General features: G+C 33.3%; 1 protein-coding gene across 1 annotated transcript in view; it reads left to right on the top strand.

Moving 5' to 3' along the window:
- Positions 1–16,888, top strand: part of LOC132733039 (dedicator of cytokinesis protein 9-like) — a 102,822-nt gene that overhangs the window by 23,802 nt on the left and 62,132 nt on the right. Inside the window, exons 13-21 of the mRNA XM_060719617.1 lie at positions 1,048–1,155; positions 4,303–4,388; positions 4,890–5,077; positions 6,541–6,606; positions 7,035–7,127; positions 11,628–11,788; positions 12,832–12,919; positions 13,301–13,474; positions 14,442–14,507. Of these exons, the coding sequence (XP_060575600.1) occupies positions 1,048–1,155; positions 4,303–4,388; positions 4,890–5,077; positions 6,541–6,606; positions 7,035–7,127; positions 11,628–11,788; positions 12,832–12,919; positions 13,301–13,474; positions 14,442–14,507 (1,030 nt within the window). The remainder of the gene's footprint in view (positions 1–1,047; positions 1,156–4,302; positions 4,389–4,889; positions 5,078–6,540; positions 6,607–7,034; positions 7,128–11,627; positions 11,789–12,831; positions 12,920–13,300; positions 13,475–14,441; positions 14,508–16,888) is intronic.

Raw genomic sequence — 16,888 nt, 5'->3', positions numbered from 1 at the left:
GATTTAAAGCAATACAAAAAAGCACTAAGTAATCCCTCATTGCACACAAACTTATATTTTTATATTTGTTGTTAGCCTAGTATTTTCCTTTTAAAGTTTTATACTATTACAAAGATACCTGTATATCATAGTTATCAGCAGTGTGTTATAAATAACGAGATATTAAATAAAATCCAAAAATATATGAGTTTATTTGTACTTCAGATGCTTGTGGCTGAAGGGGTCTTTGACTTGTTGATGCATTAGAATTTCAGCCATCCTTTAACCCTGCGTGATCGTAAGAGGCAACTAAAGGGTTTGAATTACTGGAGTCTATGCATCTCTTAGCTCGAGCATGTGTGATAAGGTTTTGACTCCCTGGTGTTGCTTAAAGTTTGTAACACCCAAGGTTAGCCAAACAAAAGCCAAAAAAAGTTGTCCTGTTATATTTGGTCAGTTTACCATAACCATTGTTGCAATATCAACATTCCATATCCCTGTATTTGAAGAATTTTCCCTCTGCTATTGCCATCAATAGTAAGGGTTTTAAATGATGTTGATTTCTCAGTTATCACTTTTCTTGATCAAAAAATAATTCATGAATCTAAAGTTTTTGTACAAAATTTGTTGTTATTGCCTTAGACTGATTTTGTTTTGCTCCAAAACCATTGCCCAATTAAATAATTATACCAACAACTATTACCTTGTATCCTTCATACTTTTGTTTCCATATAGAAAGAAACATCTTTTGTAAAACAAAATGAAAAATTGATCATGTGGAATAATTTACCCGAATTAAAAGACAAAGTGTTCCTATCCTAAAGAAATACATTACATGTTGGCTTGTTGTTCCATGGATCAAGGACATTCTTATTCTTTTCTCCATGAGAACAATATAATTTTTTCCAGGAAAGCAGTTGGGAAAGTGAACTGAATATATATTATATATTTCTTCCGTCATATAATAGCAGCAATGAATGGCTATTAACAAATCGTTGTACTTTAATTTAATAGACTTAACAACAGATTGTAGTAATTGTCTTATTAAGTGATTATTTATTGTTTCAGACCTCTAGCTACCAGCAGTTATGGCCCCTGTGAGTTACCAATTTACAAACAAGAAAGTTCTAAAATGTCAGAAGATGAGATTATTAAACATCTGCAAGATTTAAGAAGGTACTTTTTGTGATATTTTGACATTTCATGTAATCGAGACATTTATTTAGATATATGATATATAGTAGTAATTTGCCTGTTTATATAAATACTGTAGCATAGATAGATAGCTAACTGTGATTGAGAAATTACTCACCATGATTGAGTGTGTTTGAGAATTAACTCACCATGATTTAGTGTGCTTGAGAAATATCTAACCATGATTGAGAAATTACTCACCATGATTTATTGGATAGAGAAATTACTCACCATGATTTATTGGATAGAGAAATTACTCACCATGATTTATTGGATAGAGAAATTACTCACCATGATTTATTGGATAGAGAAATAACTAACCATGATTGAGATATTACCCACCATGATTGAGTGTAATCGAGAAATAGCTGTGATTGAGAAATTACTCACAATGATTTGAAATAACTGACTGTGATTCAGAAATATTTATAATTTATAGAATAATATTTTTCACTTCCTTTTCATTTTAAGTCAGTAAATATAAGATGAAACAGAATGAAACACATTGGTGTTACTTTCTGAAAATAAAAGAATTTTCAAGGAAATTAACATTCATTACATTGTTTATTAATGACCTTTTTCGGGTGTTTAACTAAAATGTTCACGTAGAGTTTTAGAAATTTACAAAAGCTGTTTATTTGACCGTAGTCTTAGGTACAAGTCACCTCCTGTGACACTACGACATAGGAAGACTACCGACGAATTCTTTTCTTTGAAGTAAGTTACCATGGCAACAGATATATAATTTCTAACTTTAACCCTTACAGCGCCCCCAGTGTCTAGAATGTTAAACTTTTTAATGTCAGTGTATGGCCGTGTCAGGCTGCACATTCTTTACAGTCTGTCCTGACACTATACAATACATTGATTAAAGTGACATTTTGCCCATTCAAGGCTATATAGTGATTAACAGATGAAAGTCAAAATAAGTTTTCATTTTTGCCATAATTCCTTATAATTGAATAATTTACTTTGCATAAACAATAAATAACTCACATATCTTAAGGAAATTTCTGTAAATATCCATTGGAACTCAACTGTAACGTTCAGTTAATAAGAAGAGTGGGCGGTCTTTATATTATATTATATATTTTTGGTTAATATTTTATCATAAAGCCTCTCCAATATCAGCCAATCTTTAAAATATATTAGTCAGTTCAGCTCAACTTGACAATGAAAAAATGAGCATAATGTCACTTTAAAAGCATCCAAATAATATAATGCTAAAACCCCTTTTTTAATCAAATTAAAATGTCTGTAACGTAATTAATGAAGTAAATTCAATAACAATCAGTGGTGAAAGGGTTATCTTGCTGTTCTTTCTCAAACATTTTGTGAAATTTTTATTATTTGGAGATATAATGCTACATGTATGGCATGTCTTGTATATTTTATAATCCCAAAATATTGCGACTTCATGTATATATGAGCTGCGTCACGACAAAACCAAAATATAATGCTACAACCTGTTTTTTAATCAAATTAAAATGTCTATTATGTAATTAATGAAGTCAGTTTAATAACAATCAGTGGTGAAAGGGTTTATCTTGCTGTTCTTTCTCAAACATTTTGTGAAATTTTTATTATTGGAGATATAATGCTACATGTATGGCATGTCTTGTATATTTTATAATCCCAAAATATTGCGACTTCATGTATATATGAGCTGCGTCACGACAAAACCATGCGACCAGCATGGATCCGGACCAGCCTGCGCATCCGCGCAGTCTGATCAGGATCCATGCTGTTTGCCATCAGTTTCTCTACTTGTAATAGGGTTTGTAAGCGAACAGCATGGATCTTGATCAGACTGCGGTGATGCGCTGGCTGGTCTGGCTCCATGCTGGTCGCAAATGTATTACGTTAGTTTTGTCGTGACGCGACTTCATGTATATAAATTGATATGCATGCTCTTTCAGATATTATATGTAAACATTTAAATTCTGTCTAAAACTTTTTGCTACATGATTTTTTGTTTAAATGGTTTTGTAATATGCAGTTCTTAGTCTTTTGAAATTTTAACAATGTTTAACAAAAAGAATCATTGTTTTAACATACATGTATAACTTGAAATGTTACTTGCATGGATAAAGTTTTTCTTTTCCTGATTTTTATGTATTTTCTCTTTAATTCATTCTTATTTGATTTAAGTAATACATAATCAATGGTTTTGTTTATGAATGAATAATTATGCATTGCATGTTATTAATTAAATTATAACATAAACCACAGCGCAGAATTGTAATAAAGCCATTTATCGCACACCCGTGCCGATTTTGCGACTTCGTAAATATGGTATTGCACGGCTGTGCATATATTTTGATGTGACGTCATTAGCGTTATACAAACATAGTGTAAAGACGCGCTAAATGTTAGCATTGTACTATAGGCGTGTCAATGAAAAATGACTCTTATTTCACTTTAAACGGTCTTTATTTTGGGTATGTGATAATTAGAATATTTAATTTGTGTAAGTTCATTACTGAATTTATTGCACTATCGCCAGAGGCTCGCATATTATAATTTTCTTCAACTCGTGCAATAAATTCAGTATTGAACTTACACTCATTCAATATCCTCTATTTAATAAAAGTTGATGTAACATCATTTATGCATTACAAAAAATAGCGTATAAGCATGCTTATGTTAACATTACACTATATGCGCAGCAATGAAAAATTACTCTTTTTTTCTGTAAACTGTTCTTATATTGGATATGTGGTAAATAAAATATTATATTTGTGAAGATTTGATACTAAATTGATTGAACTATTGAACTTATTATTGAACTTGTTGAATAAAACAAAATTTTGCTATCCAGAGGCTCGCATAATATGATTTTATTCAACTTGTTCAATAAATTCAGTATCAAATCTACACTCATTATTATTCTCTATATAATTGCAGGTGTTATTTTTTTATTGGTTTTTTTTAACTTTTTTTGCGTAAGAAAGTCAATTGCACAATTGTTACCAACTTATTTTTAGATGACATGTTACTGTAAACAGTGATTATTTGACATGTGATACCATTATTTTTTTCAAGACTTCTAGACCAATAATATATGTCCAAAATCATACACTCACACAGTTTTTATATATACATATATGATTTATTTTTTATTTTTAGACCAGAGAAACAGAGTAAATGGCAGACAATTCCTGGTGTATTGAAGATTAGTCTTACACCTTTAAAAGCTGATCAACCTTTAGAGAGTAAGTGTGCTGTCTTGTTTTATATATATTTGATGATCTCTTACTATTGTATGTTTGAATAGGGTACATGTATATTTTGTATCAAGAATTTGCAGAATTCACTAATCATGCTATGGGTTGAAATCATAAATTCAATACTGAAAGTTGTTTTAGAATAGTTTTTTTTTTGCCCAGTTGATTTTATCAATAGGCCACTCTGGTTGAGATCATAAATTTTGTACTGAAAGTTGTTTTAGAATAGTATTTTTGCCCAGTTTCTTTTATCAATAGGCCACTTTAATATTCCTTTATTTGCTTTCTTAATAAGAAAAAAAAATACAAAAACATTTCATTACCTAAAATATATGTGGTATGAAAAAAAGATATTTTCAAATTATCAACATTGTTATGATCTACAGTACTGAAGTAAGTACTTTTGATGAAGTTTTACATTGCTTGATGTATTTCCAGTATTTAGCAATTATTACCTTATTGAATTGTTTATTCCAAATTTTATTTCAGATACTGTGACATCATCTTATGTCCCTGTAAAACCATTCCCCAGTCCACCTATCCAGCCACCAGCTGTTGAGATAGAGGAGTTTATACCAGAGAAAGGACAGTTCAACAATCCACATAATTCTTATGTTAACAACATATATGTGTACCCTATCAGCCTTAAATATGGCAGTCAAAAAACGTTCACAAAGGTAAATATTCTAGTCCCGTGAGGTCATTTGTGAGCGAAAAACAGTCTTAGAAAGTGTTTCTGAAAGTAATATACTTTACATTGGAGAATCGAACCACCACAAACATTTATGTGAAGCTTTTAACTATCTGTGGGTATTTAAAACAGAAAGTGTGAGCAGCAGTTGTATGTTATAGTGTCTGCATTTCAGGGATTTAACTCACTAGTGTGTTGGAGCGTTAACGCTTGCAGAAATCATGATTACAATGTAGGAAAATATCGCTTTTTAGCTCGACTTTTCTATGAAAAGGGGAGCTATCCTACTCGCCCCGGCGTCGGCGTCACACCTTGGTTAAGTTTTTCGTACCACCCCACTTTATTTCAGAAGTATTACAAGTATGGCTTTGAAACTTACCATACTTGTTCACCATCATAACCTCCATCTACAGACAAGAGTACATAACTCTGTCAAGGTTTTTGACAGAATTATGGCCCTTTTTTGACTTAGAAAGTGTATTGAGCTTGGTTAAGTTTTTTGTACCACCTCACTTTATTTCAAAACCATTGGAGGTATTGCTTTGAAACTGACCATACTTGTTTACCATCACGACCTTCATCAACAGACAAGAGGACATAACTCTGTCAAGGTTTTTGACAGAATTATGCCCCTTTTTGACTTAGAAAATACATTGAATATGGGTAAAATCCACTTATTGCCTTAACCCTTTGAGATATTGCTTTGAAACTTTTAATGCTATTTCACATCATTACCCCCATCTGTACGCAAGAGAAGGTAACTCTGTCAAGGATTTGTTTTAAAAATTAAGGCCTTTTATCGACTTAGAATCTTGGTTAAGTTTTTAGTACCAGTCCACTTTTTGACTGAACTGTTTGAGATATTAATTTGAAAGTTGGAATACTTGTTTACAATCATGATTCCCAAACATGTCCAGGAGAAGGTAATTCTGTCAAAGATTTTATTTGAATTATGGCCCTTAACTGTCAATGTTTTGTATTATAGGCAAGCACTAAAAAACTTAAAAAATCTAAAAAAATTCATTCCTATCCACTTGTTCACTTTACCATAAATTATGTCATAATAAAATAATTCTTCACTAAATATCTTAATGCTCATGGCCATTGTTCACTTTAAAAATACAGAGATTCTTGTATTGCCTTTTACTGCAAAAACTTTTTTTATTGGCAAGCAATAAAAAAGTCGAGCGCGCTGTCTTACGGACAGCTCTTGTTTTCGCCAGTTCTTACATTTTTGTTTCATGATCATATATAAATCTGTGTGAAGAGATAATGAATTACACGTCTAAAAGTGCCTTTTTGTAGGTGAAAAGACAATGTATTAGAATTTATCATCCAAGCTTTTTGTCCGGTAAATACCAGAAGACAGTATTTAGTGTAGTGCTCATTCTCCAGACTTGAAAGTCAGATGACTGATTTTGCCTGATGTTTTACTTTATTTTATTACAGGCTAGAAATATAGCATGCTGTGTAGAGATAAGAGACTCTGATGATGACCATGTTGTTCCACTCAAGGTATGATTGTAAAATTGTAGAAATTATTGGACATTGTCTATAGTCCTTTTTTTTAAATTTATAAAATAATATAGCATTGAAATATACTCTTTATTCAAAAAGTAAAAATATATATTTCTGTTTAAGAAATTACTTGTTTGTTTAAAGAAATAACAGAACAGAATTTGATATATATAATTTAAGCAGTTTTTAGGTTATACTTTATTAAAAGATTAACCAAAGTATAATCAAATCACAATGATAAACCTTACTTGAAAATATTAAGCAGTTAGTTAATTAGCAATGAATTAGTTTATAAGCATTATAAGAATTACTTGTTTGTGTGTAATGGACATGAATCACCAGTATTGTTCCTTCATTTCTGTGAAGTGAAATCCTTGATACCTAGGAACTTTTAGAAAATGTTATTGTTTTTCAAATTATTTCAGAGCATTTATAGTAATAATGGGTCATCTGTGTTCACCAGTATAGCCAGCACAACTGTTCTACATCATAACCAAACACCAGAGTACCTGGAAGAGGTAGGAAACTTAATTCACATTCTAAGATTACAGACCATTATGAGCATGTGCACAACTTGAAATGTTGGTATTTTCTTCTCAAATTATGATTTCACAATGGAAACAGAAATCAGGCTGTCAACCAATTCCTATATTCCTATAAAACTTCTATATTTTGGGTCGGAATCCTATATTTTAAAAAGCCTCCTATTTTTCCTATATTCTCCTATATTTTGAATATTTTTCCTATATTTTTATGCCACCGCAGCATCTGCGATGCGGTGGCATATAGCGATTCACCTGTGTGTGTGTTTGTTTGTGTGTGTGTGTGTTATATAGATTATATAGTGAACTTAAAAAATCTTCTTGTGAAAAACCACTAGTCCAATTTCAACCAAACTTGGCAGGATTGATCCTTGGGTGAAGGGGTTCCAAAGTTGTTCAAAGAATTTCATTCCATGCAGAAATCTGGTTGCCATGGCAACCAAAAGGAATTATAAGAATAAATTAAAAAAATCTTCTTGTAAAGACCCAAAAGGCCTAGAGCTTAGATATTTTGCATAAGGCATTGTCTGGTAGACCTCTACCAAGATTGTTCAAATTAAAGCCCTGGGGTCAAAATCGGCCCCGCCCCGGGGGTCATTGATTTTCACTATATGACATATAGTAAAAACTTAAAAAACCTTCCTGTAAAGACCAAAAAGGCCTAGAGCTTAGATTTTTTGCATAAGGCATTGTCTGGTAGACCTTTACCAAGATTGTTCAAATTATAGCCCTGGGGTTATAATCGGCCCCGCCCCGTGGCAACCAAAAGGAATTATAAGAATAAATTTAAAAAATCTTCTTGTAAAGACCCAAAAGGCCTAGAGCTTAGATATTTTGCATAAGGCATTGTCTGGTAGACCTCTACCAAGATTGTTCAAATTATAGCCCTGGGGTCAAAATCGGCCCCGCCCCGGGGGTCATTGCTTTTCACTATATGTACATATAGTAAAAACTTAAAATACCTTCTTGCAAAGACCCAAAAGGCCTAGAGCTTAGATATTTTGCATAAGGCATTGTCTGGTAGACCTCTACCCAGATTATTCAAATTATAGCCCTTGGGTCAAAATCGGCCCCGCCGGGGGGTCATTAGTTTTCCTTATATGTATCTTCAATATATACTTATAGTAAAAAATCTTATTGTCTTTATTAGAGCTTTAATATTTTTTAAATGATATCATCTATAGGAACTCTACCAAAGTTGTTCAAATTTTGCCTCTAGTGTCAAAATTAGCCCCGCCCAGGGGGCCATAGGTTTTCCTTATATGTATATTATCCTGATGAAGGTCATTATATGACCGAAACCGGTAGATAAATAAATTTACGTAAACTCACTCTGGTGTTCCTGACGTGTTGTTCTTCATCCTCTCCTTGATTACTTAGTTTATATATATATATAGTAAAAAAATAAAAAAATATATTTTTATCTGAAGGTACAAGGCATAGAGCTTTGATGTTTGCTATATAATATCATCTATAGGTCCTCTTCCAAAGTTGTTCAATTATTCCCCTGGTGTCAAAATTGGCCCTGCCCGGGGGCAGTGATTCTCATTATGTACACATAGTAAAAACAGAAAATTAAACAAATGTTTTCTTAATGGGAGAAAGCTACAGCTTAGATATTTGACTTGAAATGTTGTTCGGTGGACCTGTATCAAGATTGTTTTGAATGAAACCCTTGGGTCCAAAATTTTGCCTTGCCCAAGGGGACAGTGACCTACTTTCTTGTCCTTTGATGTACAGCAATGAAATTTTGACCATGTGCACAGTTTTAGTTGTAAAATTGAATTTTGATATCAGGTGACCTAGATTTTGATGATGTGACCTACTTTCTTGTCCTTTGATGTACAGCTATGAAATTTGAACCATGTGCACAGATTAAGACGTAAAGTGAACTTTGATTTCAGCTGACCTAGATTTTGACAAAGTGTCTTACTGTTCTTTGATGTAGTCATGAAATTTAGGCTGTGTGAAATATGACCTTCACCACCAAATTCACTAGACTCGAGTGCATTGATATATTCCTACTCTGATCTTTTATTGAGTTAACAACAGATTTAACCACTAATCTGATTATAAGAATAAGATAGGTCAGGGATCTATGCATTATGACAATCTTCAAAATTGTATAGAAACAAAAAAAAAATCTGTTCCAACACTTCTATTTAGTGTTGTATTAATGCGGTGGCATAGCATTTTTCTCAAATGCAATCTTGTTTTAAAAATATATTGCCGAGGAATTCAAAGAGATTTAAATTTTGGTACTGCTTTTGGCCTTTTGTATTTTACAGGTAAGAGAATGTGTATGCCTGCATCAGCATCACATTACTATGCTCAAGGCTGTTGTGCTCCACATAGCAATCTGCATGGTCACCATGAAAAGCAGTGCATCAGTATGTCAACTTTATTTCAGGTGACCATTCAAATGATGGTCATGCATTGCTGTTACTTTCTGCCGGGATGCTGATGCTGTGGTTCAAAGCTAATGCAGGCTGTCCACTGTGTCCCTAAGATTCCTAAAAAAATCCTAATTTTTTCAGTTTGGCTAAAATTCCTAAAATATGAAAAATTCAAAGGGAATTCCTTAAGAAGCCCTATTTATTCACTGAAATTCCTCATTTTTTTATCTTTTGTTATAAACATACTTATAACTTGTAACCCTGTCAAAATAATCACGGACATAACTAAGTCAACCATATTTTGAACATGGTCAAAAATGATTTGGCCATGATTTGCCAACACAAAATTGATGACATTGAAATGGTTTCGTTTTAACTAAAAGTTACTTTGACTATGTCAGTAACATTGCTATTTCATAATCAAAGCAGTTGTTGATAATCATGTTGACAGCAAAAATACTACCATATCATGGTCCTGAAACTCAAATCATAACCATAAGAGTCCACTTATTCTGGAATATTTTGACACTTTTTTGCCAACTCCAGATATCTTGAATTTTATGTTTGTTCATTTTATCCAAATTTCTGAAGTGGTCCATTTATATCATATCATATTGAAAAGTGATCATTATGAAGCTGTTGTAACACAATCTTAATTAAAAACATGTATAGATAGTGGTCAAAAATTAATGTACAATTTGTTTACTCACAACTCTTTTATTTAAATCTGCATTATATCAAAACAACATTGTAAAGTACTGAATGGGTTAACATAGACTTTGAAAAATTAATTCTTTCCCTCATACTTATTTATCCTTTTCTATGTCTTTGTAGTAGAAATTGCTTATTTTGCCACAAAGTTTTCAATTTCATTCAATTCTTGTTCTTTCATTCATCTGGTACAATTTAGGAAAATGTAGACTCATATAATTTATTACACTCAAAAATAATTTGGCAGTTCAGTAATATAATGCTCATTTCCAATTACAATGTACACACATTTTGCAATTATGTGATCTAGATAAACTGCAATTGAATGGTCTGTGTGATGAACTTTTTTGTTGTGCAATTCTTTGTGTTGATTATAGATGCTTCCCATTTATTCAAATGACTGTACTAAGGCAAATGCCTTTTTACTTCATACTTGTACAAAAAAATTCATTTGTCCATATTCGAAAGCTGCATTGTGCAAGAATTTCACTGTATAAGAATTCCTTTTAGACACTTGTGGTTATAACATTGCCAAAACAAAGGTAAAACATGTTCTTTTTGACATGTTCAGCTAGTTTAAAAAATATGGTTTGAACATGATTTGACTAAGACCATTTCGGCAGGGGAGGCCACACTGGTAGCACCTTTGCTCTAACTAAACTAGAACATTATTTGTGAGTTACTTTTGTGTCAAATATGCAGAGATTAGCCCTCATCATGGTCCTTTGGGACCTGAGTTTATTTAGTTATAAAATTGCAAATTTTAGCCCTAAAATTTCTATTATGTATCCTAACATTCCTAATTTTAGCCCTAAAATTTCTGAAATATTACCGTAAAATTTGCCCTAATTTTATGTTGGAAGGTGCTGGACAGTCTGCTAATGATGTCCTTCACTTATACGGTAGACATTTTATTGTAGAAACAGCATGTGTAAAAGTAAGAATAATTTACATTTATATAAGCATTGGTAAGTTAAACAATTTAAGTTGAAAACTCCTATTTTTTGCCTCAAAATGGTCCAAAAACTCCTATATTTCCTGCAAAAATATTCCTATATTCCTCCTTTATTTTGGATAAGACCTGGTTGACAGCCTGAGAAATGCACTAGAATTTTTTTATTTTGAAACTGGCAAACAACCCGGACTAACTTCAGGTGTATTTCGATATGTCCCAAAATCTGTTAGTATTTTTTATTATGGTTTCTAGTCCTTAAAGCAGCATGTCTCCAGATTCATGTTAATTTTTATGACTCATTTAGAGGCATGCAGCTTTAAGGCAAGTGGATAACTTTCTTGAAATATTCTGGTTCATCTGGAAGCATGCAGCTTTAAGACAAGATAACTACAGTACGTATGTATTCCCTTACAGGTGAAGATTGCATTACCACCATTGATAAATGAGAAACATCATATCTTATTCCGGTTTTACCACGTTAGTTGTGAGGGGTCAAAAGGTTCTACGAAGAAGAAGGATGGTATTGAGATGCCAGTAGGGTATGCCTGGATTCCACTGCTTCATTCCAGTGGAAGGTAGGTGTCTGTCCATGTATATGTCGAAGTTTGACTGCAAAATTGCAGTAACTTCAATGAAATAAAGAAAGACTTAAAACAGTTTTGCAGTCAACCCTAGATTTATATTATTAAGAGCTATTTTAGTTATGGATGATGTTTGATATCAGTAATAAAGAAATAAATCTATGGTTTTGACCAAATGGTGAACATTTTGGGATGAGAATGTTAGACTTACTGACAGCATTGGTTAAAACCCACCAGGGGTTAACCACTTTTACCTTGACCAAGAAATATTAACACTTCTTGCTAAGTACTGATAAGTTAAAGGAACAGATACAAAATCATGTCTATAGGCTTATAACTTCATACACAAACTTAAAAAATTGATGTAAACAAAGAAATCTATTCAGTTAAAGAATCATAGAGGATCATGCATGTTGTCTGTGAATTAGGAAGTCTGACCTTAAAATGTAATGTCACCTCAAAATGTAACTTGACCTCAAAATGTTGTTTATTTCCATTTGATAGAAAGACTAGGAATGCTATATTTGTCTTAAAGAACCTTTATGTTGTAATTAAATTGATTTACAGGAATATTTAAAACAGTTATCCCCCTTACCCTGCTGAGTTTATGCAATGGACTGTCCCCTTTGAAATTTGGAAGTACTTATTATAGGTTTTTAGGGGTTTTAGTATTGAAATGATAAAACATCAGTATAGAACTAGGTAGGATGATACTGACCACAGGAGCTTGAAATTCTATCAATAATTGCTCTAAAGTCCTGTTAAAAAAATCCATCAATTAATATTTAAAAAAAAAAACACTTTTTTTACTACATGTATATAGGTATGGATTTTTTTAATCAGGCTTTAGAGCTATCATTGATAGAATTTCAAGCTCCTGTGCACTGACACAGACAGGCTAGGCCAGTCCTTATTCCTGCTAGCAATTAAAGGGTTACGGTTGGTAGGTGTTCAAAATATAAATATATTTACAGCTTTTGTTAAGCTACTAGTATACATCTTGTGTTTAACTAAGAAAATCATTTTGATTGTTTCAGAGTTGAGGTAGGGGAGAAGACTCTGTCAGTGGCAGCAAATCTTCCAGCGAGATATTTATCACTTGATCATCATGGTGGTGGTAGAAGTGTAAGATATTATTTTATATATGCTACCAATTTTCATAAGTCAAATTTGAAACTGCACACCTCATGAAGGGGGAATCATGTTTATAAAAATTGAAGACTTAAGAAAAAATGTATAAAACATATTTAAATATTCACTTAAAGTTTAATATTTAATAACTTAATCTTTTTATCACAAGTCATCTATAACAGGCTACATACTTCACTGCTCTCCACTTTGTATATTCATTGAATTGTTTTCCTTCACTTGCATTATTGCCAAAGTTAAATTTTAATGAACAGACTTTATTTTGGTGGTATGTCTCTTCATATATAAAGCTTTCTCATTTGTGAGTTACAATGCTATAAGTTGTATATAAAATTTCTATCTGTTTTCTTTACCCAGAGTTCTTCAACAGATGTAAAGATGGTTGACAGTGGTAAACCATTGTTCAAGATAAAGTTACAGCTCAACTCTACAATCTACACAACAGACCAGCATTTACATACATTCTTCTTTCACTGTCAGAAAATGCTGGGGTCGCCATCACCAGGCCATGACAGTTTGAATAAACTAAAGGTACAAATATACATTTTAATGTAATACTTTAATGTAATACTTTATTCTAGAAAGAAAAACAAGTGTAAGAATTCGCAAGTATATGATTGGTAGATTTTGAAAAATTTCAATTCAATCTGGCCAGTAGGAAAACTGCATTCAAAGACTGGTTTCAAATTATGGTTCTGAAATTTCCAAAAATTGACTGTGTAACTAATTGATCTTATATACTTTGTACACAAGGTTTTAAAAGATTGATTTATAATAAAGCTGGTGTAACACTCTTGTGGTTTAATGCAGAAAGTAAATTAAATGAACTTGATTTCTTTTAATCTTTTAAAAAGGATATGTTGTTACAGTATCACAAGATACAATAGAAGTATAGAGTATTGTTTGCTTATATAACTTCTCATAACTTGAACCCTCTTTATAAATTGTCTTGTTTAGTTAGTCTATAAAAAGATGCTTCTTGAGGGCATATACTAATAATCAAATAACAAGCTATATAAATCTACATTTCTGTCTTCCAACATTTATGTAACAGTTCTTTAGTTAACAGGTAAAGTTGTGTTTAATTTCGGTTAAAATAAGTTCTTTTTTTATTCAATATGAGTAAAGGACATGTTACATTAAGCTTTGAAAATTATCTGTTAATTAAGCTTGAAAAAGCTTGTATTATAATTTGGGCAAGGGCATTGCACATTTAAGGCACTAATAACATTGCTACATGAACAATGTATGGAATACAGTCACTTGATTAATTCTGTAAAGAAACCATAAGTTTTAATGACTTGATTTTGTCTACATTTATGTATAGAATTTAGCAAGATATGGTTATATCAATACTTGGATAAAGAAAAAAGGAATACTATAAAGTGTCTAGACCTCCAATATATCACTTAAATACTGTTTAAAATGTATTCGGTTTTAAATCAAATTATGCCTATTGTTCAGTATTTTATACAATATTATCAAATTAAACATTTAGGTGTTTGAAAAAGTTGCCAATGTAGCAGACACTGTGGAGCAAACTTACGTTCTTAATGCTGTAAAGGTATAACATAGGTGTAACATGTAGTTTTATACAGCCAGGAATATTTATACACCAGAAAATATATTTACCTATAGACCCAGTCATAAGTCAAGTGGGTCTCAATGTAAAAGGTTTTGAAGACTTTCCCCATTCTAGGTCCTTTTCCTAGAATGGCATTGATTAGATGTATGTAGATGTTATGGAACCATGGTTGGAAGCACTTGTGGCCGAGGGGTTGCCTTAAAGGTCATTGTGCATTTTAATCAGAATGAATCAGAATTGCAGCCACCGTTTATCTCTCCATGATGTAAGAGGCAACTAAAATGGGTTTGAATAATGCCTAGGTCACAAATAAAACGGGCGCCGTCCGATTAAACGATTTTTATAAAATCGGCAGATTTTTTGTTGTCGTGGACGCCGGGCGATTTTAAATCTGATACCTTGCGTGGTCATGAATGAAACAGTCGTCGGGCGATTTTTGCCGAGTAGATTTTACAGAAAGAATTGAACGGATCAGGCGGTCGCCGCCCGATGTCCGTACGGAGCCTGTGCGATTTAAAAGTGAATCGGACGGTTGCCGCGCGGGCGCCGGGCGACAATGACTTTACATTTAATGACATTCTAGATAAATCAGCTAGTTGTAATTATGCCAGCAAAGACGTCAGCTGCCAAAGCCAAGGGGAAGGCCAAGGAGTTGGTCCGTGTTGTTGACAACGAGTCACCAACGACCAGTATCGAGGCCGTAGAAGGCGAAATTCAATCAGACATTCGCATGGACATTGAAGAAAGAATTCATGTTTACTAGTATTCAAAAGAAATTCACAAATATATTTTTGAGGCAATTACAACTTCTTCAAGTTGAAATTACAACAAACACAAGCAGCCCGGTCGCCGGATGACAAAACGATGACCGCCCGGTGCCTGTACATCAATCGTCCGGGTACCGGGCAATAATCGTTTGACTACTTGTCTCTATTCAGGCACCGGGCGGGGCCCGGCCGATGTCCGCCCGGACTTCTCTTAAATTGGACGCTGTTTTAGTAGAACAAAAAATCGCCCGATCAAAAAAATCATCGACCGGTCGCCGCCCGGCGATCGAACGATGTCCGCTCGATGATATTTATACTCAGTGACCCCAAAAATTATCGTCCGGCCGCCGTTAGCTTTTAAGTATTACTTAAAACTCGAAGGCGCCCGCCCGATGAGCAAAATTTTCAGCTGCTGCCGTCCGATAGTCACTGCCGCCAGACGGACGCCGGCCGATATTGCGATTTTTTGGAGAAACAGACGCCGCCCGGCGGCATTTTCTTATTTGTGACCTAGGCTTAACTGGAGTCTATGAATCTCATAGCTCCAGCAGGTGAGGTGGTTTAACCCCTGATGTTGCTTTATGTTTTGTAACATCTGAGGTTAGCCATGTATCTAGGAAATGGGTAGCTTTGTCATGTTGTGAAAGAATGGGGTAATTTATTGTTCAATCAATAAATACATTGACTTGGTGTAAACAATATTTATTTCTTCTATCATATTTACAAAAAATATTACAATATATAAATTGCATCCAGGATACATTGACTTATGGCTGGGTAATGAGCAAATTTCATCATGGCAGTTATCATCATCATGATCATGATCACCATCATCATCATCATCATCATCATTTTTGTGCCCCCACTATAGGTGGCATTTAGATTTACCCTTGTCCATTCGTCTGTCCGTCCGTCCATCCATCCATCTGTCCGTCCATTCTCTTTTGTGTCGCACGTAGCTCAAAAAGTAATTGACCTAGAGTCATGAAACCTTCCAGGAATGTTAATCAGCATGTGAAGTTGTGCACCTGGGTATTTTCATGTGGACATATTTAGTATTTTTAGAGTTATTGCCCTTGAATTAGTAAAAATTTCCAATTTTCAACTTGTGTCGAATGTAACTTAAAAAGTATTTGACCTAGAATCATGAAACCTATAAAGAATGTTGCTCAGCATGTGTAGTTGTGCACCTGGGTATTTTCATGTGGATATTTTTTGTATTTTTAATGTTTTTGCCCTTGACCGCCTCCGTGGTCGAGGGGTTAGACTCGATGACTTCTAATCCAGTTACCTCTCTGGCGTGGGTTCGAACCCCGGGAGATGCTTTGGTTTAACGCTGAAAAAGGTAGTCTAGAACTGGTGTTACTCTCAAGGAACGATGGGTAGGAAACTACCCGCTTATATGACTGAAATACTGTTTGGAAAAGGCCTAAAATGAAACAAACAAACAAAACTTAGTAAAAATTTCCAATTTTCATCTTGTGTCGCACGTAACTAAAAAAGTATTTGACCAATAGTCATGAAACCTTACAAGAATGTTGCTCAGCATGTGTAGTTGTGCACCTGGGTATTTTGGTGTGGATATTATTAGTA

Source organism: Ruditapes philippinarum, unplaced genomic scaffold, assembly GCF_026571515.1.
Source record: "Ruditapes philippinarum isolate M1 unplaced genomic scaffold, ASM2657151v2 ctg1116_1_1_1_1, whole genome shotgun sequence".
NCBI classification, from domain to species: domain Eukaryota; kingdom Metazoa; phylum Mollusca; class Bivalvia; order Venerida; family Veneridae; genus Ruditapes; species Ruditapes philippinarum.
The sequence above is the reverse complement of the archived record's forward strand: the minus strand, read 5'-3'. Positions and strand labels throughout refer to the sequence as shown.